At 43.6% G+C, this 25,077-nt stretch overlaps 4 protein-coding genes across 6 annotated transcripts; 1 reads left to right on the top strand and 3 right to left on the bottom strand.

Annotated features, from left to right (window-relative positions):
* Window positions 1-1,186, top strand: LOC136465073 (histone-lysine N-methyltransferase ATXR6-like). Its single transcript, XM_066463959.1, has 2 exons — window positions 1-67; window positions 753-1,186. Exons 1-2 carry the CDS (start codon window positions 1-3, stop codon window positions 1,184-1,186), a joined length of 501 nt encoding a protein of 166 aa, XP_066320056.1.
* A 1,428-nt stretch (window positions 1,187-2,614) lies between these two features.
* On the bottom strand, window positions 2,615-6,344 carry LOC136462569 (serine/arginine-rich splicing factor RS41-like). The gene is made up of 6 exons (XM_066461659.1): window positions 6,187-6,344; window positions 5,212-5,318; window positions 3,973-4,085; window positions 3,648-3,883; window positions 3,081-3,509; window positions 2,615-2,993 (listed from the first exon to the last, which is right to left on the bottom strand). Exons 2-6 carry the CDS (start codon window positions 5,315-5,317, stop codon window positions 2,963-2,965), a joined length of 915 nt encoding a protein of 304 aa, XP_066317756.1. The 5' UTR covers window position 5,318; window positions 6,187-6,344; the 3' UTR covers window positions 2,615-2,962.
* An 895-nt stretch (window positions 6,345-7,239) lies between these two features.
* On the bottom strand, window positions 7,240-11,641 carry LOC136462568 (ribosomal RNA small subunit methyltransferase, chloroplastic-like). Its single transcript, XM_066461658.1, is given in 11 exon segments — window positions 7,240-7,684; window positions 7,799-7,962; window positions 8,050-8,160; window positions 8,290-8,373; window positions 8,494-8,546; window positions 9,444-9,528; window positions 9,792-9,887; window positions 9,963-10,055; window positions 10,330-10,386; window positions 11,065-11,219; window positions 11,222-11,641. Coding segments are annotated over 10 exon segments (1,107 nt in total). The 5' UTR covers window positions 11,529-11,641; the 3' UTR covers window positions 7,240-7,684; window positions 7,799-7,896.
* Window positions 11,642-12,000: 359 nt separating this feature from the next.
* On the bottom strand, window positions 12,001-20,941 carry LOC136466524 (uncharacterized). 3 transcript variants are annotated; one of them, XR_010761364.1, is made up of 15 exons: window positions 20,600-20,941; window positions 20,319-20,376; window positions 20,005-20,087; window positions 19,715-19,908; window positions 19,351-19,396; window positions 18,659-18,735; window positions 18,541-18,570; window positions 18,360-18,455; window positions 17,958-18,060; window positions 15,243-15,325; window positions 14,760-14,882; window positions 14,505-14,595; window positions 14,309-14,416; window positions 12,463-14,198; window positions 12,001-12,362 (listed from the first exon to the last, which is right to left on the bottom strand). XR_010761364.1 is itself a non-coding variant. In XM_066464967.1 (14 exons), exons 1-14 carry the CDS (start codon window positions 20,918-20,920, stop codon window positions 12,948-12,950), a joined length of 2,664 nt encoding a protein of 887 aa, XP_066321064.1. In that variant the 5' UTR covers window positions 20,921-20,941; the 3' UTR covers window positions 12,001-12,947. The 3 variants fall into 3 exon arrangements, 1 of the variants encoding a protein (XP_066321064.1); XR_010761365.1 differs by having other exon boundaries at window positions 12,001-12,253; XM_066464967.1 differs by having other exon boundaries at window positions 12,001-14,198.
* Between the last annotated feature and the right edge of the window lie 4,136 nt (window positions 20,942-25,077).

Here is a 25,077-nt window from a genome sequence, read left to right as displayed (position 1 = left end):
ATGGCGAACGTGTACGACTACTCCAACTACATCGACGTGCTCCTTTTCTGCTACGCTGCGCGTCTAGGTAACGATCCATGATCCTCTACTCGCATGTTATCTTGGGTGAACGTGGTAGATGTGCTAGTGCGTAGCGAACTCGTTTTTCAACACGCCGCTTCCGAGGCTTCTCGAGCTCCTTCACCAGTGGTGAGGGGTGCCTGCGGCAACGAAGGCAAACCGGCCTCCCGGCCTTTGGGTGAGCTTTGGGCTTCGGCGTAGCCTTCCCGACCACTACTGCGAACGCCGCCACGTCGTTGGTGTCCCGCGGTTGTAGCGGCCGCCGGACTACGGCGCTGGCAGCTACGGCCAGGCCACCACATTTCGCCTCTATCCCCATCAGCCTTAGGCTTCGAATCTCAATTGGGAATGATTTGGGCCATGTTCGTTTCGCTGAATTTTGGCTTATGCTGATTTGTTACGAGAGAAAAACACTGTTCCTTCGCTAAAAAGTACTGAGCGAACAGGGTGGTTGATTGACGGCTAGTTTCCATCTTCTGGGAAGGAAAGAACGTGTCACGTGCGACTACCGAAATGTCCATGAAATCTCTTATCCCGGCCCATTTGGCGCCGGAATGAATGGGCCAACACTGGAGTAGCACCACAAAGGCCCATCCACCCCTTCCACCCTCGTGACGAAGGCCGGGTCTGGGTCCGGGTCCGGGTCCGGGTCCGGGCAGGGCTACCGAAACTTATTACTTGTTCGCGCGAAGCCGAAACCTCGTGCGCGCCAAAATCCTTGCCCACGGTGGTGGCGTACGACCCCGTGGAAGGGTTCACGGTGGAGGCGGACCGCCCCATCCGCGACCTCACCATCATCACCGAGTACGTCGGAGAAGTCGACTTCCTCCGGAACCGGGAGCACGACGACGGCGACAGCATGATGACGCTGCTGTCGGCGGCGTCGCCCGCGCGGAGCCTCGTCATCTGCCCCGACCGCCGCAGCAACATCGCGCGGTTCATCAACGGCGTCAACAACCACACGCCGGAGGGGAGGAAAAAGCAGAACGTCAAGTGCGTGCGGTTCGACGTCGGTGGCGAGTGCCGGGTGCTACTGGTGGCCAACAGGGACATCTCCAAGGGGGAGAGGCTCTACTACGACTACAATGGCTCTGAGCACGAGTACCCAACGCACCATTTCGTGTGATGAATGTGACCACAACACCAAGAGCGGCGAGGCGATCGGAGTCCGTCATTGCAGCTCCAGCTCTGATCTGACTGCCAAAATTGGACCTTCGAACTGGCCACTGGGGAAAGGAATTGTAATGTCAGATGTTCCTGTTGTACAACATTAGGATGGATTTTGGATGAACCAGCATCATCAGTGTTTTGGGCCAGTTTGAATTAGCTAGCGCTAGTTAATAGTTGAAGCTATAAATTAGTCTAAATTAGTTGAGGTTAGCTAGCTAGTTGGCTAACAACTAGCCGAAGACTTGCTAAAAAAAATTAGCTCATCTATTATTCCCTTGTTTGGATGGATCGGAGCTAAATTAGCTCTATGCATCCAATCAGGCCTTATGAAAGCAATGGCAAAGGCCAACAAGTTCACCATCTCATACCTTGTTTCATCTGTATCCAGTGTTCTTTTATACTTCCAAATCTGAAACGACAGTGAAGGTAAAGAGAAGCGAAAAACTGGCTTTACACATTGGCCCTGCAGTCACATATAGGTGATGTGTTTTGGATATCGATGTCTCTGAAACATGTTAAAAAGGCAAACTTACTCATCACTTTCAAACATAAAAAGGGGCTACTAAACTGAAGTTGTTGACTGCACTTTATGCATCAATAGTCTTGTTGCGTCAGCTTCGAAGTTGAAACTGTAAGGTCAAATTTATTAGTTGAGCGAAAAATTAGCGCAAACTTATTAGTTGAGCTAAAAATTAGCCTAAATTAGCTGTAGTTAGCTAGCTAGTTGACTAATGGCTAGTTGAAGACTTAGCTAAAAAACTAGCACATCAATTAATCCCTTGTTTGGCTGGGTTAGAGCTAAAATTAGCTAACTAACAATTAGCTATATGCATATAATCAAGCCTTATGAAAGCCAAAGGCCAGCAAGTTTGCCCAGCTCATTCCTTGTTTCATCTGTTTCCAGTATTCTTATAATGGACAGTGAAGGTAAAGAGGAACGAAATACTGCCCCTGCAGTCACATAAAGGAGATGCGTTTCGGACACCAATCAATGTCTCCGAAACATGTTTTTGGTGTATATATGTTATGTTTACAGACATGGTAAAAATGCACTTTTGTAAAACTACTTTTCGCAAACTTGCACATGTCATTTTCAAACATAAAAAATGACAGTGTAATTTGTAATAAGTCTGAAGCTATTGACTGCACTTTATGCGACAATAATCTTGTTGCTTCAGCTGAAGCTCCACCGCCACAAGTTGATACGTACTGTACATGTACAGTACCAACATTGCCTTTGCTGTAGGAAACAGACTATATATAGGCCCCGTTCGCTTTGCTGAAAAAACAAACCGAAAGCTGATTTGTTGCGAGAAAAATATTGTTCCGGTCGAAAAAAACAAACTGAAAAAGACGGATTATAAGAGAAACGAACAGGGCCACATCAGCAAAAGAACATAACTTCGACTCTTGCATAACAGCTCAACACTTACAGATGAAAACAATCTAGAGATTCATCAGCATAATGGCACAATCAAGGTAGCCTGAAAATAACGCCAACAAAGGTTCAAACGAGTACTGAAAGCTACCATTCAATACTACACGAGTTACAATCTGGAGTCGCTTCATACTGAAATGGGAAATGATAAGCTAACATGGAAAGTCAACACGAGCTAACGCACATAGTACATGGGTTTTCCTGCTGGCTAACATTACCAACTTTAACATAACATCACTTGCACATTCATCTGATGCGGGAGGCTTGATGCTTGAACACAGGCATGGAATGCTTCTAGTCTCTCTCGTCCCTCCCAGGTGAGCGGCTACACAATTCAAACAAGTCATTACTCACTGTGATGCATTATCGCAATGTGCGAAGACGCGAGATGACACCGAAGGGTATTGCTAACCTGGGGGACCTGTCATAGCCGGGGCTGGCTTCCCGGCGCTCACGACGAGGGCTAGCTTCCCGGCGCTCACGATCATAGTCAGGGCTGCGTCCTCCCCTGCCATGATCACCTCTGCCACCATTGATTGGGCTTACTCCACGGCCATTATCGGGGCTGCGTCCTCCCCTGCCATTATCGGGGCTGCGTCCTCCCCTGCCATTATCAGGGCTGCGTCCTCCCCTGCCATAGTCTGGGCTCCCCCTCTCCTTGCTTCTTCCGTAGTCTGGGCTACCTCTCTCCCTTCCTCTGCCGTAAGGACTAGGAGAATGCCTTCTACCTGGGGATCTTTCACGACCTCTCCTGTCTGGGCTGTATCCATTCCCTCTTTCACCTTTTTCATCGTCATCACGAAGTGCATACTCAACTGAGATGACCCTGTCCATGAAATGGCTGCCACAAGAATGCCAGATTCAATCAAGGTGCAACATGCAGACACAGAAATTAAACTAAAGATGGTGCAGCAAACTATGAATAAAATACCATGGCTAAAATATTCTGAATAAGTAAAAGACAAGCGTGAGCTAGTACCTTCCATTAGTACCCTCCAATGCTCTAGTAGCATCCTCCTGCACCTCAAACTGGACAAAGGCAAAGTTCTTTTTGATTCTTACATTTGCAACCCTGCCATATTTATCAAAGTGCCTCTCCAGATCTCGAATTCTTGTGTTGATCGGGTCAAAGTTGATCACAAACAAGGTTTTGGTCTGTCTTGCATTGGTTGGAGATCTCCTTGAGCTGCCTCTTCGACCAGCAGTGCGATCCTCCTGAAAAATAATGGACATGATAATTCAGTAAAACAAGACTTAAGTTATCGAGTGCTAATGGGTCAATACTCTTTTCCACATCTGCACACCTTTGTCCACTCAACTCTGATTCTCCTTCCTTTTCTGCCAAAATCAATTCCATCAAGTCTTTGGATAGCATCTTCAGCATCACGTTCATCTTCCATGTAGACAAATGCAAACCCTTCATGTTGAACACAAGGTAAAAGGAGAAGTGACTGGTTGTTCAAAGAAATTACAGTATGCTCCAAGCCGTAAACAGAAAAGGCAACAAGATTAATCATGATGCAGTCTCTGCTGGAAACTTTTCTAAGATCACCTCGCAAATCTACAGTCTGATACACTAGAATAAACAGGAACAGACCTTGTATATGTTGAACTAAATGATGTCAGGGTAGTAGAGTACAACAATCCAAACATTTGTGGTACATCAAAGAATTGGTGGTGCAACCTCCACTTCTCTCCACTCTCCAGCCGGCCATGAGATTGGCATGGTTGGATTGGCGAGGAAATGGTGATCAGGCGGGGGAGGAGGATGCAATGTTGATCGTAAAAGTAAGACATCGGCCACGAGGTGGTCGTTTCCATGTGAACAGATGCCATGGTGGACTGTGAACTCCTGGCGATGGACAAGGCATGAGGTGGGGGCTCAGGCAGAGGCAGTAAAGGTAGAGCCAGTCCATCAACCAGGAAGAGCACATATGCTCCATGAAATTCCTGCGGCAAAGAAATAATTGAGTACCGGACCTAAATTTTAAGAAAGAAACTTCTTCTTTTTTCTTTCTAAATTTATCCTGATACACACTTGTCCAATGACTTATAACAACAAAACATAAACATAATCTGATTTTGCTGAAACTCCTCTGGCTTTCGCATCGGATGGAGTAACAACTTGGTCTGTTTGCAGCTTCGTACACCAGGCATGGCTGAAGGAAGATCGACAATCTCTGCCACGTCATGGTGATAGCAGTTTCCACGTGAAGATCACATTCTTAGAGGAGTTATGTCTTATGTGAAGATCACGTATTTGTGATGATTAAACCAATATTGCAATCAAATGGTAAAAATCAAATTTTAAACAAAGGCATTGTTATGTTTTTGGATGGCATTGTCTTATGAATATATTCAGTAATGCTTCAGTATCTGAATTGAAGAAATAAAATGGTTCAAAGGTGCAGCTGCTGACACTGGATGTAATTCACTTGCTGAAATAAAGCACTGCCTTTGACCAAAAACAACATATAGTTGCAGCAGCAATTGTTGTTCTGCTAACATAGATCATAAATTTGAGAACAGAGTTACAGACTAACCTGTCTTCAGATCCACTCGTTCCACCCTTCCATACTTCCCGAAAAGGCGCTCGATCTCGGAGATGCGAACATCATAATCAAGGTTCCCACAAAAAACTGGCCTCATTCTACAAATCAAAATTATATTCCCTGAATCAGTACAACAGTATTAAAAAAGCATTAGTATAGGAATACAATACAATATCCAACATTCAGCAAGCCGAACAGCATTAACAGCAGATGCTTGCAGTCAATCAACCGACTTCATCCTTTAGGATGAGGAATCATACCATCTTATTACAAAAATCACACCACAACGACCCAAACGAGTTTACTACACAAATCCGACTCATAACTCAGAAGAAAACTGAGAAATAAACACGTTGCTTTCAACTTTACCAAAAGATAAGCACATTGTGCCTCCTTCATTGGATACAAGATATGCTGCCTGTCTAAACACTAATAAGGTGTCCAACTGGACAGGTCATTCGACCTGCAGACTGGTCAACGCTAGTACACAGTATATACCTGTCTAAACAAACAAACATTTACACATATTCTGCATTGGGTTACAGATTATTTCAAATGGGAGCAAGCGAAACTTCAAATATACACAGTAGCAACACAAGTGAGCAGAATTGCAGAAACCAATGAATACTGAAAGATAGGGGGCGGACCCATGGTGTACACACGTTCACGCAATAATTTTGACCAAAAATAAGCGAAGATAGTAGGCATAATACACGTATACGCTCGTAACTACATCAGATCCGAACACAAACATCCAGGTTCGGACAGGAGCAGACCCAGCAAAGGACATGGGCATGAACGTGCAAACCCAATATTTTTTTGCAGAAACAATGGAAGATAGTAGCCATAATACATACCTACGCTTGTAACTAGATCAGATCCGAATACAAATACCCAGATAGCTCAGGTTAGGGTTCGGGCGCTCGGTTTCGCGCAGCAGGAAGGGGCTAGAAGGGGTGCGCATACCTGGCGGTTGCTCGTTGCCGGCGAAGACCTGGCGAAGGGGCCGGCGAAGACCTGGGCACCTGGAGAAGGGCGGCGGCGGAGGGTCGCCCAGTTGTCGCCGAGAGCGAGAGAAAGAGGGGGAGAGCAGGCGGGGTGAACGGATGAAGAAAAGGCAAGGTTGAACGGACCCTAGAAATTTGGCTGGGCCTGGAGCGGGCCGGATTTTGTTTTGTTTTGATCCCGACACTCGGACATCGTGTCTAGGCCCAGTTGTTTTCAAACAGTTTGTCTTTTTTAAAAAAAACGAAAAAACAGATTGTCTTGTTATAAACCTTATATATTTGCTAAAAAAGTTAAATTTGTAAAAAAAAACTTATATTGGTTAATAGTAATAACTTGCATAACAATAAGAATACATGTGCCCCACAATCAAATCTTAGAATTATCAAACAACGTATCTGTCTAGCTAACAAGAAGGTCGAAAGAGGATCCCGTATCTTCTTCATCTGAATGAACATAAGTATATGTTGTATTCACTAAGTCCTTGATTGCTTCCAAATTTCATGGAATTTGTTCTGCATGACTATGAGAGTTGCATGGCTCAGGAGGAGTCCTCTATTGTTCGAACATTATACTGTACTCTTTTTTTTCCATCTATGGTTTTTTTTTTCTCAGAGATTTCTCGCGAATGTTTAATAATATGGCAATATCAAATTATCAATGCAAGAATTGTTGACAATCAAATTTGGTGTTGCATCTTACAAGGACACGGGATAGCCAAATTTGATGTGTGTATCATAGTTTAGTCCTTCGGCCATTAGTTTGAATAATTCGGATGTTATATACTATTGTTTTTGTTATTGTTTGGCCAAATAATTGTGTAAGTGTTGAAACATTCAGGCCGCATACGCAGGAGAATAGAATGAGATTGCCTGGAGGAATATAAACGGTTAGTTTTTGACAGGAGGCTAAGAGTAAGACTGACCGGTTCGCCGGTGCGTCTTGCATTTGGTTAGATTATTAGATGCTCGCATGGTGAAAAGGGAAGCAAAGCAGCAGCAGAAATGCTACCAATCCTCTAAGTTTCCCCTATTTTTTATACATTCCAATGGGGCCTAAACATTTCAAGATGTCACGTACTCAGAGAGAACAAAGGTGTCCATTCAGTAGAGTTTCCGATTGACGTCTACGCGCAAAATACAACAAAGCCTCTCTATCTATCAATACGTGCTATGCACCGGCAAACCATCATTGCTATGCCTTCGCATTGCTCCAGCATCTTTGGCCTTCTTTGCTTTGCGAAGGGATAGTAGATCCCGTTATTATGTACATCATAGATCGTGAACTGTAAATACGTGGCGCACGTAGATGTAGCACCCTTCTTTTCAGGACGATTCTGCATTTTCCATGGCATGGAAATCTATTGATTTGAAGTTGGAACATGACCAACTATGCAGGAGAACTGCAGCCTGCATGCCAGAATACCAAACCTGTGCTGCGGCAGCTGAGCTGAAGGCACCTATAGTCCATGAAGAAAAAATAGCTGGTTACTGGCGGTTAGCAGAAGCTCAAATTTCAGGATAAAAAAACCAAAATCTGAACTCAAGCAGGTTGCGAGATCCTGTCTTTTTACCTGCAGAGCAACTCTCAGGCGGTCAGGCCTAAGTTACTTAAACTGCTAAAAACCATGCCAACAAGCAATTCCTTGGGCATTTTGGAGGCACTTTATAGTCATACTTTCGCCAGATGATTGTGCAATCTCACGAAATCATCCAAAATCAGATCAGAAGGTCTAGCCTGCCAGCAGTTGACAAGTGAGCAAAACAGCACATGCGCACAGAGAGAGTGGGAGGAGGGGATACAGAAGAAGGAGCGAGAGCTTACTGTAACTGGAAGGCCAATGTTGTCAAGAGCAGCCTCGATCTCAGAAGAAGAGCATAGGTGCTGAAGAGATTTCCTAAGCATCTTGCGCTTCCCCATGAAAGCAGAATTCACCTGGAAATCAAGGACAGGAGCCAATCTTAATAGTAGTTACAAACATGTGGGAATTAATTTCAACCACAGAAAGCAATTCAGATTTGGGACAAGTTTCTGCACATCATGGCCCCATGACCCACTACTCACCATTGAAAAGAAGCTTTTCGGGGAACTAACTGGCGGATACTCCTCCGCATTCTTTAGTTTGAAGCTGATAACAGCACCATCAACCTGCAAATGGAATTGGCCAAGAACAGTATAGACTTGAAATAAGGTTCATGAAACTCAAACCACTGGGAAACAACAAAATGTTATTCCCCAAACTAAGTCACACATATAAAAATAAATTACCTTTGGCCGAGGGAAAAAATTCTCTCTGCCAACTCTGAACTTGTATTCAGGTTCTGAAAAGAAGAAACAAAATACATTCCTGTCAACAAATGCAAGCTAATGACTGTGAATAGCTACACAAACATTGTTAGGGCTATGTTGCTCACATTTCAAAATAATTTGATTGATCTCTTTAAGCAGAATCCTAAGATAATGCGCTCTCCCAAATTTTTGTTTCTCGAATACGCAGGAGAGTTGCGTATCATTGTATTAAGAGAGGAAAAAAACGGTCCCGTACAATTATACCCCCCTACTCCGGACCGAGCTGTAGGAGGGTCCTGAAACAAAGTTTTTCTAACCGATAAAAATACACACTCTAGGTGAGACCTGACCAACGCTCTAAACGCCTACCTACAACATTAATGTGTACTTTATCTACACGAGGAACCCCTAACAAATAAAACTAGATGTTTAACTATCTGTAACGGTCCTGATCAAATGTATACAATATAACTAAAAGACTGATAAAAGTGCACTATAACTATTCAAGGCAGACAGAGTGATACAACATAAGATTGTTGTCATCAGCTGCAGGGCAGGATCTAGAATCAGAGTAGCTAGCAGATATTTATGATGAATCTATTAAATGTAGGGCGTGAACTAGCAGTTATGGAATATGTATCTCGACTGTTTTCTTTAAGTGACCTCCATTATTCTATGGGCAACATAGAAGCGAACTTTACAGCACAATTTAATTAAACACTTTAAAATCTGAGTTTGTTTTTTTTTTCCATTTTTTCTATTTTTGCTCCCCTCGGTCCCTCATACTTTTCACTGAGAGCTTCCTTTATCCTCCTCGGTAAAAAGGGATACTCAGAAGCCTGGCTATTTATATGAAACAAATAGATAAGATGTAAATATACTCTCAACACTAATCGAAGTCCCTCAACATGTTCCATACAAAAACTTACTTGAGTAGAAATTCACAAACACGTTGATAGGTCGGTACTCCGGAATTTGTATTGAAGCATCTGCAAGGCGTACTGCTGTTTCATCCTGGAAATGAGGATACGAGAATGAAGTATAATGAGTCAATAACAATATTAAAAGATAATTCATTCAAACAGAGAGTGGAGGTAAAATAATATAGATTGAAATGGCCCCTTGAAAAAAATGGGTAGTGTTTCTAAAATCGAAATCACACAGAAATACATGATAGTCAAAAGTTTTATATCTTCTGAAATCTGGACCACCACTGGCTCGTTATTAACTGTGCAACATTAGCCATTGCAAAAGTGAATGTAAGAGCTGTCTCAAACCTGAAGCATAAGCACCACGACAGAGAAAACATCCCCCATTGGGAGAAGTAGTTTGACAACTTCGGTGCTGACATTGAATGGTAAGTTTGATACAACCTGCAAAGTAGAAACTGGAACATGATCACAAAAACAAGCTCCATATAGATTTCTGCGGATGAGCATCAAGCTCACCTTTGCAAGTTTTTTGGTGGCATAGTATTTCTCCTTCATCAAAGGAAGAAAATGGGAACGGATGTGAAATTTTGTGATGTCATCTTCAATGACCTGCGCCAGATTTGTACTATCAACACAGATCGAGTGTAAGGTAACTGTAAGCTTTACTAAAAGCAATATTGTTGATACATTTTGAGCTTCTGATTTCCTAATTATTTGACAGAATTATTCTTCTGTAATGACTAATGAATGACAACAGATAGAAATTTTAGGTTGTTTAGAGGACATCAGTGTACATCTTGATGTCCTGGAGAGCAGCAAGAGAATATTGCACACCAGATGTGTTAAGGAAGCATGACATGTCAAACGAAGAGCTAGATGCTACCTTCAACTGTTCTGTAGATCCAAACCTATCTTTAACGAGGGTAGCCATATGCTTGTCCTGTTACCAAAAAAAGAAAATAACATGATGATGCAGGTTATCGATCCTCAATAGAAAGCTTCTAGACTTCAACTGTTAAAGCTCCCAAAATGAGAAGAAAATTACAACGACTTTCTCCAGCCCAAAAGGCAAACACAGCTGGAATATCAGGGGAGGCACTTCTATTTGGACGGATACACCTCAAGTTCAGCTTCAACTTATAATGTCATGCTCACGTTTGAATCTATAATGTGTTTAAAGGAACCAAAAAAACTTATATCAGACAGATAACTTCTTCCAATCTTTCGCAGGTAACTGAAAGGCCACACTATCGGCACATCATTCACAACTCAGTCTCAGGTCAGTCTATATAAAAGTCTCAAAGACGAGCATGATCTCAGTTTGAACTTAGAGCCTACAGGTCCCAGATCCCAATTAATAAAAGGAAAAACTACTCATACTCGAAGTCTGTAGCCACATATCCATCCAAACAGAGCTACATTTTGAGGCATCAACAATAGAGACACCAATGATAGTATCATCATCCACTAGAAATGAACCAACACCTTCCTTCACCCAAACGCGCTGAACCATTTCACACAATTCCAATTTCGTTTCAGGAGCTCGCTCTCACTTTCAGCACTCAGCAGTCAGCACAGAGCCCAGCTACGGAACACCAAGCAAAGCAACGATACGGACCTTCTCGACGGCGAAGACGGTAGCGCCGGCCTGGAGCAGCGCGGCGGTGAGCGAGCCGGTTCCCGGGCCGATCTCGAGAACGACGTCACCCTCCTCCACCCTGGCCGCCGCCACCAGCTCCTCGTTCACCTTGGAGTTGAGCATGTAGTTCTGCGGGGAGACGAGAGCCGCGTCGGTACGTGGTGATTGGTGAGCCCGTCAGTGGGTAGCGCGGATTCCGAGGTGAGCGGGAGGACCTGCCCGAGGGATTTTCGGGGGACGTGGCGGCCGCGGGAGTTGAGGGAGCGGATGGTGGAGTGGTAGTCGTCGGCGCCGGGCGTGGCGGCCGCGGCGCGGAGGATCCTCCCGCGACGACGTGACGAGGTATGGACATGAGGTGTCGGCGGCGGGGGCCGGCGGCGAGGAGTCGCCGGAGACGGAGAAGGGCGCGGTGGCCCTGGGGATAAGGAGCTGAGCGCCACCATTTTCGAAGGTTTTCAGTTTTCCTCGCCCTTTTTTATTTTCCTTGCCTTTCGTTTTTTTCTCGTATACGTTGTTTCTTTTTTTTTAAAAAGGGCGCTATTATGGTGTGCCGGGCCGGGCCGGCTTCGTAGTATCAATTGATGGGCTTTTGCAAATTTTTGTAGCTTTTTTTCTTCAAAAAATAAATGTTTAGAGCTTGATGAAGTTTTCATTCAAAGTTTGGGTGGTATTGGTAAATCAGGCTCTAACAGGCTGTTTGATTTGCCGGATTAGCCCTCGAGGTTAGATGATGTGGGTTATATAATTCTCTAAAAAAAAGATGATGTGAGTTATATAGTACGTAGGGCTTATTTTTAAGTTTGACACAAACTTTGGTTTATGCAGGGTGTCTAGAAACTCCAGTTTCTTCTTTGCAATGAAAAAAAAGAAAGAAGAAACAAAGAAACTTCAGTTTCAGAGACAGCCATACAAGAATGCTCACGGGAACCGTCATCTAACATCCAATCCAATCACTCCCATATCACAATTAGGCCTTGTTTAGATGTATTTGAATTAGTATCAATACACATGGGTTAGGGTAGATTGAAGTAGCACTTAAACTAAATTTCACCTCAATCCACCCAATACATCCGGAGTAAGATGAATCCGATAACATTCCAACAAGGCATTTTGTTAATCGCCCCCATAGTCTGCGATATGAAATGATCTTGCACTGTTCCCACATACGCTGCAGTGGAGCCGTGGAGGTGGAGCATCCATCCAGTCAGCGCGATGAGAATGAGGATTATCATCGGAAAGCAAAACAAAACAAAAAGGATGACGATGTACGCAAGCAGCTGCGCAGAATTAAGCTGATTAGAGAGGTTATATTTAGTTATATACGTATATTCCTATTCCTGCTACGTGACATCACACGAAACGATCATGCGAACTCACATGAATGAATGCTGCTGCCGCCGCCTGCCAATGCTATCCAAATCCATATCACCTCCACGGGCAACTAGAGCCATGTATCATGCCATTGCACATTTGCACTGTAATAGCTTCATTCACACCATAAATCTACTCCCAAGTCAAGAGAAATGCCATCATATCAAAGCTGGAGAAGAATAAAGGTGCATGTTTTGGCAACTCGAGCATATGTTGGCTTGCTCAAAAGAAAGGAATATATATGCACCACTGGCAGGTGTCCACCCTGGTAACTCTCTACATTGTTAGCCATTTAACCTGTACACTTTACAAGTCTCGCGCCCATGCCCATGGACTGCCTACCCAAAAACTGCTTTCCAGGAGCCAAGTTCCCGAGATCAGGGAAGCAGGTCAAGCATCGACCCGCTAACTATTCGGTTTACTGAGATCACCATTTGGCCATCTGCATGCTTGGCATACTCAGGAACCTCAAAATATCATACCAAAATCTGTCACCATTTCCCATCTTCCCGAGAATCCAACAGAGGCACGGTGCATGGCCCCTTGTGTCGATTACTGCAACCATACGATCGGAAAAAATTTCGTTTGCGAACTCCTACAATCCTCACCGTGGCATCTGCGTCACTGTCGCAGCTGTCACAAACTACATCTGGAATTCGCGAGCTACCAATGATCTCATCATTCCCCTCCGATCTTTCCGGCGATGCTATTACAATCAAATCGCCTTCTTTCTCAGCTTTTGAGCTGCCAGAATCTGCTTTCACCGTACCTTCTTCGTCTTTGACGCTATCCGAAAATGAAGCTGCTTCTGATAGAACACAGGCTGTGGCCTTCTTTTCACGTTTGTAGCTGATAGTTGGAGCTTTGTCTAATACTGAAACCTCAGAGTCAGAGATGTCTTCCACAATCTTATCAGCGTGCCCAGACTCCGCACTTGCTCCTTCTGACACTGAAACCTTGGTGCCTTTGTTAATCTTACCAGCTTCTCCAAACTCCACACTTGCTTCATCTGATTCTGCAACATTGATGCCTCCTATACTCTTACCAGCATCTCTATACTCTTCACTTGCTTCTTCTGGTTCTGCATCATTGATGCCTTCAATACTCTTACCAGCATCCACAGACTCTCCACTTGTGGTCTTCCTTTTGTGTTTGTAGCTGCTAGTTGGAGCTTTGTCTAATACTGCAACCTCAGAGTCAGAGATGTCGTCCATACTATTATCAGTGTATCCAGACACACTTGCTCCTTCTGACACTGCAACCTTGGTGCCTTTGTTGGTCTTACCGGTCTCTCCAAACTCCCTACTTGCTTCATCTGATTCTACAACGTTGATGCCTCCTATACTCTTAGAAGCATCTCTAGACTCTTCACTTGCTTCTTCTGGTTCTGCAACATTGACGCCTTCAATACTTTTTTCTTCTGATGCTGCAACAATGCCTTCAGTACTCTTACCAGCATCTCCTGACTCTCCACTTGCCTCTTCTGATGCTACAACCTTGATGCCTTCATTGCTCTTGACAGTGCTTCCCAACCCTCCTACCACCTCTACGACCATTTCTGAACTGTCAGAAGGTGCATCTGCTTTCAGTTCTCCATCCTTTGTGCTGTCATCGGGATCAGATGCATCTGCTCCTGATAAAGCATCATCCAGCTTGGCACTTTCAAATTCTTCCAGCAGTAGCTCTCTTATTCTCTGCCTTAGATCAGATGCTTCTTCAGGTTTGAACCAACTCCGACCAAACTGTGTACAAACACAAGTTCATTATTGAAACCTCTCAAACAATCTTAAAAGTTGAACATAAACAGCAAACAAGAACTGAACAAGTACAGAAAAGAGCTGGCAGCACTAACCATATCAAGTTTATCAATTGTGAATCTTTCTGGTGCCTCTTCTATAAACCGTTCAATATAATAAAGCATGAAGATGCCACAGTCGTACTCATTATTCTGCCGCGGAACCTAACAGTTTTTGAAAACATATTATATTAATTTCTGAGAAAACTCAAGTAGGACAGTGTTACTTTGCACATTGTTAAACTGTATGTACCTCGACGCTTTCCTTGTGTATATTACTTTTAAGATCCTTCCATGTTGTCCCTAAAATTGATGATAGTTGGCACCATTCTTTTTCAAGGTATCTGCAGCATGTTGTTGGCATTGTCAGTGTTGCACAGAGGGTAGTCACTTGCACCAAAACTCAGCAGCAGGCAAGTCTGCCACATTCTAGAAGTTCTTGTCTTTTTAATAGCAAAAATGAAAATAGCTAGACAACTATAGCTGAAGTAGTGAAGTCGTTACTTGCCTCTCAACTGTGTTCAAGATCTTAGTACTGGGATGCATCGCTAGGGAGTCCAGATGAAGTATGATTGGTCCTGAAATACTCTCTTTTGCAGGAATGCAAATGATTACCAAGCTCCAGTGCGCCCTGGTTTACAAATGTAAAGAGACATTTTTTTTCATAAATACACTATACACAAAGGTACAGCGTGAAAGACATGATTGTAGGTTTCAAAAGCATTCAGCATGTGCTAAAGGGCAACAGTTCAGGCGTTAGCAAAGGTTTAACAACAGTACAGATATAAGCACAATATTAGGAATCTCAGGAGCCACGTTCAAGATCTAAGATAATTCGAAGGGGGTCCAGATGAACCATGAAACTTGCTAACAAGCTGATAATGTCTTAAACATATAAAAGTGTGGCTTTGAGAACAAATTATATTGCATGGATCTGAATAATAGTATTTCGGCTTCATATTGTAAATGTCTTATTCAGTATCTGACTTACGTCCCATGGATCGGCAAGATGATGTATGCTTTATTTAATATATTGACACCTTTCCACCATCTTCTCAACTTTGAGAACTCATCCTGGAACAAAATCCAACAAAAACATAATTTTGCCATCAAAGATATCATGTTAAGATAATAAAAATGAACAAACAAGTAGAACAAAAGATAATGTCAACACATGAACACGAGAAATGAGAAAAAAAAAAAAACAGGAGAGAATACTTTAATTCAATTTGAATTTGAAAAAGAAGAGGATCAAATTTTGTGAAGGAAGGCGAGGGTAAGGCTTGCCACTAACACCCTTCCCCAGACCCCGCACAGAGCGGGAGCTCTCTGCACTGGGTACTAGTGGGAAAATAGTGGAAAATGACTGGATTGAAATGTAGTTGAATAAAACTCAAATGTGCGTCCAACCCTTGAGCATTGTAGGTCATAAGGGGTCAAGAAAAAAATGGTAATTCCTCACTCAAGAAGAAAATAATTGGTTAGTTGTAATTCCTCCCTCAAGAAGGCGGGCCTGGAGCACTGGTACAATCTCTACTTGTGCCTTGGACATCCTGGGTTGAAACCAGACTCCTTTTGCACAAAAAGAAAGGGTAAGGCTCTCTAAAAATTCCCTTCCCCAGACCCCATCTTGTATGGGAGCTTTCAGGACTGGGTATGCCATTTTTTAATGGAAAAAGTCCAAATTACTCCCCTCAAGTTTGGCATATGTCCAGATTACCCCCTAAACTTACATTTGGTTCAATTTACTCCCTCTAACTATTTCAGTTGGTCTAGTTTACGCCTTAACATGATTTGTTATTTTTGTTTTTCCATGTATTAGTTGAGTCTTAATATCAACTTTTGTGATATGATAGAGAACATCATAAGTTATGTTAGAAAAAATATATCTTAACTTTTTGCCACTATTTTGATAGCTTAGGAAATTTAATAATAAATTAACAATAGAGATACAATATCATATAAAACATAATGATGAAAAATTCATAGTGCATTTTTCTAACATAAAATACAATGTCCTATCACCTCACAAAATTTGAAACTAAAATATAATTTGTACATAGAGAAACAAAAAAGAAAAATCTCTTTAAGGTGTTAGTTGGACCAACTTAAATAGTTGGAGGGAGTAAACTGAACCAAATGTTAGTTTGGGGGGTTATTTGGACATAGACCAAACTTGGAGGGAGTAATATGGACTTTTTCCTTTTTTAATTGTCATTCCACCCAAGAAAAGAAGGACCTATCTCATAGCAACTGGCAAGGAAGAACAAAAACTGTCTATTGGCATGGCCTTTATCCTATCTCCTTCCAAGAATAGTGGTGTGCTCCGGCACAATCAACGGATGAACCCCCAACCCCAGCTGAAAGGTTTTAACTTGCTGGCCATTTTGGTTGTCCAGCTTCTTTAAAAACACCACAAGTGTGTGTTCAGGAGTCAACTGAGTACAACTGAGTACCTCAGCTGAGGTCAAAGGGTGAAAACTAGAGAAAAAATAGAGGGTGCAGACTGCCAGTGAGTGCATGAGTTAATTGGGGGTGCAATTGTGCAAATAAGGTGAAAATTCTATAGCAATAACTAATTTCTTGTTTATAGGCCTGGGTATGGACACACCCAAATCGGCCTATATGGATGCTGGCTGTGGTCCATGGGATCCTTGAAGGTTCACTCTCAGCAGGAGCTTCCGGTTTGAGCTCCATGATGCCACAAATCTGTTGATTGGGTAGCGTTTCTCTCAAACATGTTACATGTCACATATGCATGTTTAACAGTTTGAGTTTGTGCGCATTCGGTTTTTCCTTCTTTGCATTAGTACTGTACTAGTGTGTGTTTGGATCCATACTTAGCCGCTAATAATTAACTCCTTTGGATCCAAACGGGTCCAGCTAATATTCTATCTATTTGTTAGATGAATACCCAACAGACAACTATCTCAGTAGTTGAGCCAAACCAGCTAATAGTTAGCTACTAATATTAGCTAGCTAAATATTACTCCATTCCAAATTATAAGACATTTTGGCTTTTCTAGATGCATTGCTTTTACTATATATCTAGACAGTGTATATCTAATTGCATAGCAAAATCTTCTCAGGCCTGCACTTATCCCACCAACGCACTTCAGCACCCTCATCGCGCTCTGTTGTTGGCAACTCTGGAAGCGAAGGAATGCAGTCATTTTCAGATCGGAGAGGGCAACAATAAGGCAGACATTCATGGCATGTGCATCTGATGCAAGTCTATGGCGGCAGCGTCTGCCCGTCAAAGACAGTGCTGTTGCAGATATATGGATTGGTGTTTTCACTTTTCACAGCATCTATGTAATACCTTTCCAAATGATAAGATAGCAAAGCTGTATTTTCCAATCTCTGTAACTATCTGCTGCCCAAGGGCAGCATATGAGCAATAAAATTCAGGTGGGGATTCCTCCCCCCACCCCCGGTGACCTTCAAAAAAAAATCAATGTATGTAGAAAACCTAAAACTTATAATTTGGAATGGAGAGAGTAGTAGCTAATGGATCCAAACAAAGCCTCAATAGGGGGACTGACATCTCTCCTGCCGGTTTGAGGAAAAAATGAACAAAAACTTCTATTACAAGGCACTCATGTATTATGCACCAAGAAGAGTATATTATCCCAATTTTGAACAAAGGCATAGTGCAAAGCCATTTAGGAAGAGAAGTATGACTTCATGGCACAAAAGATCGTACCGGACAATGCAATGCTTCTTCAAGCTTTCCATAAAAATACGTGTTAAATATGTAGAATTTGTCTCTGAAATCTTCAGTACACAATCTGTTCCTTTTGATGTACCTGCAGAGCAACATCAAGGAAAGAATACAGAGTATCTTTTAATACCTCCCTGGAAATAGCATAGCTTGGAGTTCACATAATATTTTACAAATTCTTCAGCTAAATAGCCCACAGTAAATAGTTTGATGGCATTCAAGACTTTACAATTTACAATGTGAGTGGCAGTAGAAGAGCAAACATTAACACCTAAATATTCCCATACCGAACCTTTCACTGGTTGCTTCCTATTTGTTTGAAAAATAAAGTGATACACTGGAGCAGTTTAAGTAAAAAAATCATAATACAAAGTCGCGACTTACTGGATGTAGAAGTTTATCACCGGTGATGACAAATATACTCCCGGATCAAGACATTTAATATCAGATCTGGTGAGCTCCACAGATTCTCTATTATCTCTGTTCATAATAAAGTCAAAAGAAGGTAGAATGAACACCGCCCATGAATTCATGATCTTCAGAAAAAAAAATGCACAATATACACCTCGATGGGTAGTAGATCTTCGGTTCATTCCTGAAAATACAATTGGTTCAGTTGAAACACAAACCAAAAGCTCAGCTAACAGTTTACATGATGAATACAACACCAGAGAGAAGCTTACCGTCTGTCAGACATCTCACAGTTTACTTCTTCCTCAGGTTTCATATCTTCATCATCCAATAGAACCACATCTTGAACCTTATAGGCAAATCAGGTTAATAAATGTGTAAGGTCAAAATTACATGTAAAAGTGGTACCATGATCAAACTACAATGAGAGAGTATGGCATAGTGCCCGATAAACGGCCTGTCGCTTGCCGATGCCACATATGACAGCCAAACTTATTATGAAGAAATAATACCATGGCAAAATTAGCAGTGTCTATTAAAGAAGGTAATAACTACCTGAACTTTCTGAAAACAAGATTTAGTGCGAAAACACAAAGCTTTGTGAACTCATGTTAACAAAGAGAGTTTATTTTTCTCAACCTTGCCCAGCCTTGCTAGTGAGCAATCGTTAATGCAATGAACCCATCAATAATCCGAAGAAATGTCCTTGATAGTAAACACCCACACTCACTATGTTCTCTACAGTTCTTGTGACCACTGAAGTCAAACATGATATGCTCCTTACGCATTGCATGCAGTAGGATTACATTGAAATGCAACATAATATAGTTTGAACATTTAGCAGCTAATCCGAAATGAGGATCGTGTAATTTTAACATCCAAGCAACAGGAAAGTATGGATGATTAGTTATGGAATAGGAAACTAAAGGAGAATTCGCAGAGTACTCAGTATCAGCATACCAACCTTTCGAGAATAAACGGAAGATGAATTCTGAAGCTGTTCCTTCCTCCTGCATAGAAGAATTGAAAATGAGCTGCTGATTCGTACTTCTAGATGGATCAAAGTAATATTAAGCTATATATATACAATAATGGTACATCATAGATGCCAATGTATATGACCATATGTGTGTGATATGTAAATGCTTTGTGCAACATAAGCAAGGCAGAGAATATCTTTAATAATCTACAAATTTCCATAAATCGTCACATTTTCATTAACAAAATAACAAATATTGGATGGCTGTACAAAATGGAAAGATAAAATTACTAGTTAGAAACGTGACATAAATAGCTTGTCTGTAAACACAAGGAAAATGGAAGCCTGCCTCTTAGAGAATCTTCTGTGGAGGGAGCTCTCAACCTTCTGACATTTTTCATGATCAGATACCTCTGGATCAATGGCATGAGTCCTCTTTGCAGATAAAGATGTGGAACTTGGTTGGCTCGAGTACATCTTGTCCACCGATATAGGATTCCTTTTCCCCGCACACCCTTGGCTTTTGAGTGTATTCAAAGGTAACTGCATCCACAATTCCCTCATAATAGTTTCCAACAGAGAGATGCCTACAGATCAACGAGACATAAAAAAAGGGAGAATGAAAAAAATGTGCCGTACCTTGCCATATTTATTTTTCTGAATAGGAGGCAACCTCGAACAGAATCTGTTGCCCTCACGTACCGACTGCTCATCTTCCTGACCTACAAACAAATGACACATAACAAATCAAAGACAGTTTGTATCAGTGAACAGCTGTAACAGATTCAACGGACACTTTATTCGGTTGATTGATATTCCACACGGATAGCATGCATTTCCCGTGATAAATCCACTAGCCCATGACATGTGCCTAAAGTCTCGCAATACACCTTTTGCGGCTGGCAGATGTGCACGGTTAGAAATGATAACGACAGCAAGAGTGGAAATCTTACTGAAATCAAACACAGCCTTAGAAGCGGCATGAGCATCCTGTCCCCGACCATCAGCAGCCTGCAAACCAAGCCAGGAATGGTACTCGGAATCACAACCAAGCGAGCAATGGTACTCGGAATCGCTGATGCAATGTAGTAGCTCAGAAAGGGGGACAAAGACCTAAGCGCACACCACACCTGAGGAACAGTATGCGAAACTACCGCGAGGTTCGACTTCAACCATCCGTAATCAAACACCCCCAGTTTGACACAACCACAGGAGAGCGGGCGTAGGCGCGTACCTTGGCGGCCGCGCGGGTCACTGGTCGGCGGCGCGCACCGTCACCCCCGTACGCGGCGGTGCGGCGCTCGGCCACGCACCAGTCGACATCGTCGCGCAGCGTCCCGAACTTCCTCCGATGGTGGCTGTCTGGGGACCCCCGCCGCCGCTCGTCGCCCGATAACGCCTTGGCGACGCCCAACGCCCGCGCCCGCGTCGCCGCCGCCTTCGCCGCGGAGGCGCGCGGCGCCGACGAGGGGGAGGCGAAGCAGACGTCGACCTCGCGGTCGCGGGACGGTGAGCTGACAAACACGTCCTTCCAATCGATCTCGATCCGCCCCATCGCCGCCGCCGCCGATCGGGGGGGGGGGGGGGGGGGGGGGGGGGGGGGGGGAAGAAGGGGAGGTTGCCGCTTAATTGCTCGGCTAAATCATCATTCGTTCACCAGCTTACGCCGGAAGGAAGACGGGTTTACGGCGTGGGAGGGGACGGGTCCTGTATAGTAGTGCGCCTGATGGGCTAGCGTCATTCATCAGATACTTGTTAGTTAGGCCCAGGTCAGCTAAGTATGTATGGGCTGTAGGTTGTATAGTGATGGGCTGATCTGGGCTTGGCCAGGCGTGTGAATGAAATGGTGGACCAGACCCCTATGCCTTAGTTTTGGTTTAATTTGAACTCAAATTACAAACATTCATTCATGCAAACAATTTGGGCATGCTGTGATGAAGTCTTAAAGAGCAGTAATGGAGGATTAAAATATATAAAATCGAAGTATGACCAGTTGGCAACATGTCCCACAAGCAACAAAAAAAAAAAAAAAAAAAAAAAAACTGTGCATATTCTCTCTCTCTCTTTTGAAACTGCATGTTCTCTATTTGTAAAAAATATATAACAGTGCTGTATGTGACTTCACCTCCATCGAAGAGGATTCAGATCAACTCACTAGTTCATTGTCTTTTCTTGATGCGTAGATTTTAGGGCTATACTAGCACCCGGACGCCTGTACAGTGTGCCATGTGCACTGAATTTTATTCTCGCCCCGCACGTGCACCCGCCCCGTCATAGCGTCCACGCGTCCAGACGACTCGCCTCGTCCACGCAGCACGCCCTGTCTACCTGGATTCGAGGCTACTCGTCCCGTCCCGCACGCGCACCCCGCCCCGTCACGCCCGACCATCGGCCCCTAATGCTCCTCATTTGCCGAACACCAGCACATTGCTCGCCCTGTTCGCTAGCCTCTAGCTCGCTGCGACCCATTCCTCGACGCCCATGTCGTGCCACCATCTCTCCCCGCACCCCTTAACTCTCCAAACAGCATCAAACATGTGCAATATGAAACACTTGAATGCAATATCCGTATGAAAACGGATGAGGCATTTAGAACATACACATGCAACATATGTGTGAAAATATATACAACACCAGATAAAAACACTTGCAACTTGCGAACATGAAAACATGTAGTGCAACATAAGACTGAAACGGTTGAAACATTTTAAAGGTATTTTGTTGCAACATACGTATGAAATATGTGCAACATCCAGATCGGAACGCTTGCAACATACGTCTGGAACAAATAAAACATTTTGAACAACACCTCTAAAACACTTGCAACATGCCTCTGAAACACTTGCAATATGTGCAACATCTTTGGTCTATTTTTGCAACATTCATACGAAACAATTGCAACATAACTCTGAAACATCTAAAACACTTGAAAGATCACTTGCAGCATGCGCTTCCATCGCAACATCTCCTCGTTGATGTCGTGCTTTATGGTGCCTACGGCGTCGACAGCAGCCACGACCTTTTGGTGGGGAGCGACAGCGGCGACGACACCTTGGCAGCACCCCGACGCGTAGCAGTGGAGTCGCGCGGCACGCAACGAGCTAGAGCGGGGGCGCAGCGCACGGTGAAGTGGAGCGTGACGGGGGATGGAGCACTGCGCGGCGATAGAGGAGGCGCGGCGTGGGGTGAGAGCGCGAGCTAGATTGGGGAGCCGCGCGGTATGGAGTGCACTTAGATGCATAGTAAGAATAATGTATACAGAAAAGTTAATATTCTATAACTTGAAACGGATGGAGTACCATTTTTAACATTCGGTAAACTAAACTCGTAGTTTAAAACAAATTCAACTCAAGTTCTAATGCGTCACGGACATGGGACACACACCGCTGAGAGGCAGAGCGCGCGGCGGGGTAAGGGAGTGGGCCCTGCTGGCCTCACGCTCGGTTTTCGGGGTTAGGCGGTTGACGTGGGCCACGCTTCCCGCGCTTTTAGCGCAAAACTGAAAGCGGGCGCCGGGGTTAGGATAGGAGTGGGTGGGGTGGGGCCGTGGGGGGAGGAGGGGGCGGCGTGCGTTTTGGTTCCTGTTGCGTGGTGAGACTCCACATGGGATGGACATGGACATGCACTTGCGGTTGCGGACTTGGCAATAGCATGGCAGCTCAGAGTTTACTCGTGGATGACGCGTGGGCTATATACGGGTGTTTTCCTTTTCGTGGTGGCCTCGGCTGCTCAGTTGGTGCTGTTGTCAATCGCGTGATAGGCTGCTACGGACACAACAGTATTGGAGACTCCAAAGTTAACTTTAGGTAATGTTTCACCGTAACGACAGTTTAGTCGTTAGAGACACCCATAGATGCCTCATCGTGGCCGAAACAAACCATGGAGGGTGTTCGGCTGGCTGGCCCACTCATGAAATCACTGTTCACATGAACAGTGGTTCCAGATGTGACAGTATTTTTTCTCTCACAACAATCAGCCGGAACAATATTTTATCTTATTTTTCAGTCCCGCTGAATAGGCTCTTCGATGCGCGCGGCGGCGGCACCAGTAATTATATAGAGAGAGGGCTGATCAAAAAGATTCTTATTCTAACCAAGTGTAGCTCATCTTTTTATATTTTTATTATGGTACAACTTGACCACTAGAGTTAGTCCTCGATACAATTGCTCCCATTTTTCTATATCTATTCTGGTATCTGACTTGTGGATCTTAAAATCTACCGATTTATTATTTTAGAGGTGCTCATAGTGATGTATGACGTATATTTGTTCATAGAGATGAGTTTATGTGCATGACTGCATGTACGTGAACGTCTACGCGATTTATAGTGAAAGAAGAGTCAATATATAATAATAAATGCCATCCAATAAGCTTGATTCCGAATTATTATTTTCTAGCTATTAGTTAAGTACGCATAAAGTAAAATATATAATATAATAAAACATAAGTACGCATTTAGCAAAACCAATCATTTCCATTTAATAATGTGTCTATAAGGCAGGGAAACAAGTTTAGATAAATCAAACTATTTTATTCTAATTGTATTTTTTATGATTTTACTATCTAGAAAAACATTAATTATATGGGTTTAAACTAATAAATTCCACGAGTTTTGGTGCATCTGTGTTTTCAGCAGGGTTTATCTAGAAAAACCGTAAATGGGACTTATTCGTCAAAGGAAATTACGGAATTCCGTCGCGTAAACAGTGTGGGAAGATTTTAGAAGGCTCCAGGAGGCTCTCCACCGAAGCAGACCCTGAGGGGCTGCCATGTGGGGCCGGCCGACCTGTGGGTCCCACCAGTCAGCCTCCGCTTCGAAAGTCGGTTTCCCACCGCCATTGAGATCCAATCTTCGCCGTTTATTCAAGTCGGTTTGATCCGAGGGCTTAGGATTGATGCTCCGGCCTATACATATCAGCCCCTACCCCCTCCCTCAGCAGATCCCTGAAACCCTAATTCATTTCTTCAGGATCAGAGCCAGCTATCAGGAGAAGATTAGTCCTTCATAAGATATAGTGAAAGTGCATTTACCCCCTATGTGGGTTTTGGTGTATTGATGACATCCAAATTAGGGACTAATGTGATCTTAATGAGATATGTTGCAGCTATTAGTCCCATGAAAGATTCAAAGAGTTGATAAAGATGAAATGGTATCCCTAAATTTTTGAAGCTGTAAAGGCGGACGAATTCAAAACGATCTCCAAAGGTTTTAATTTTGGTTTTGAGTTTAGGATCCGCCGCACTATACAGAGGGATGCAAGCTTGGTTGGTCTGAGGAAGATAGAGTGCTCAAGCATTTAAATAAAATCAAAATTGTGTCACTCTAGCACTTCACGAGCACATAGAATAATTTTCTGTGACTTTCGGTGTCGGAAGTCCCGACGTAAGTCGGAACTCCCGACAGTCGGAAGTCCCGACCTAAGCCAGGGGTCCCGGCACCTGTGTTTCTGACTGCTCGCTGTCTGTGCACGTCGGAAGTCCCGACGTTCACCGGGAGTTCCGACCGTCGGAAGTCCCGACGTTCGCCGGGAGTTCCGACACTGACCTGACCCAAGCCGGGAGTCCCGGCCTCAGCAGTGCTGGCTGTTTGATTAACTGTGCACGTCGGAAGTCCCGACAATCGTCGGGAGTTCCGACCGTCGGAAGTCCCGACGTTTGCCGGGAGTTCCGACACTGACTTTCACCCGTGGACTTCTGACCCTTTGGGAACAG

The sequence above is a fragment of the Miscanthus floridulus genome, chromosome 7 (assembly GCF_019320115.1).
Source record: "Miscanthus floridulus cultivar M001 chromosome 7, ASM1932011v1, whole genome shotgun sequence".
In the NCBI taxonomy this organism is placed as follows: Eukaryota; Viridiplantae; Streptophyta; class Magnoliopsida; order Poales; family Poaceae; genus Miscanthus; species Miscanthus floridulus.
Note: the sequence above shows the minus strand (reverse complement) of the source record. Positions and strands in the feature narration are given on the sequence as shown.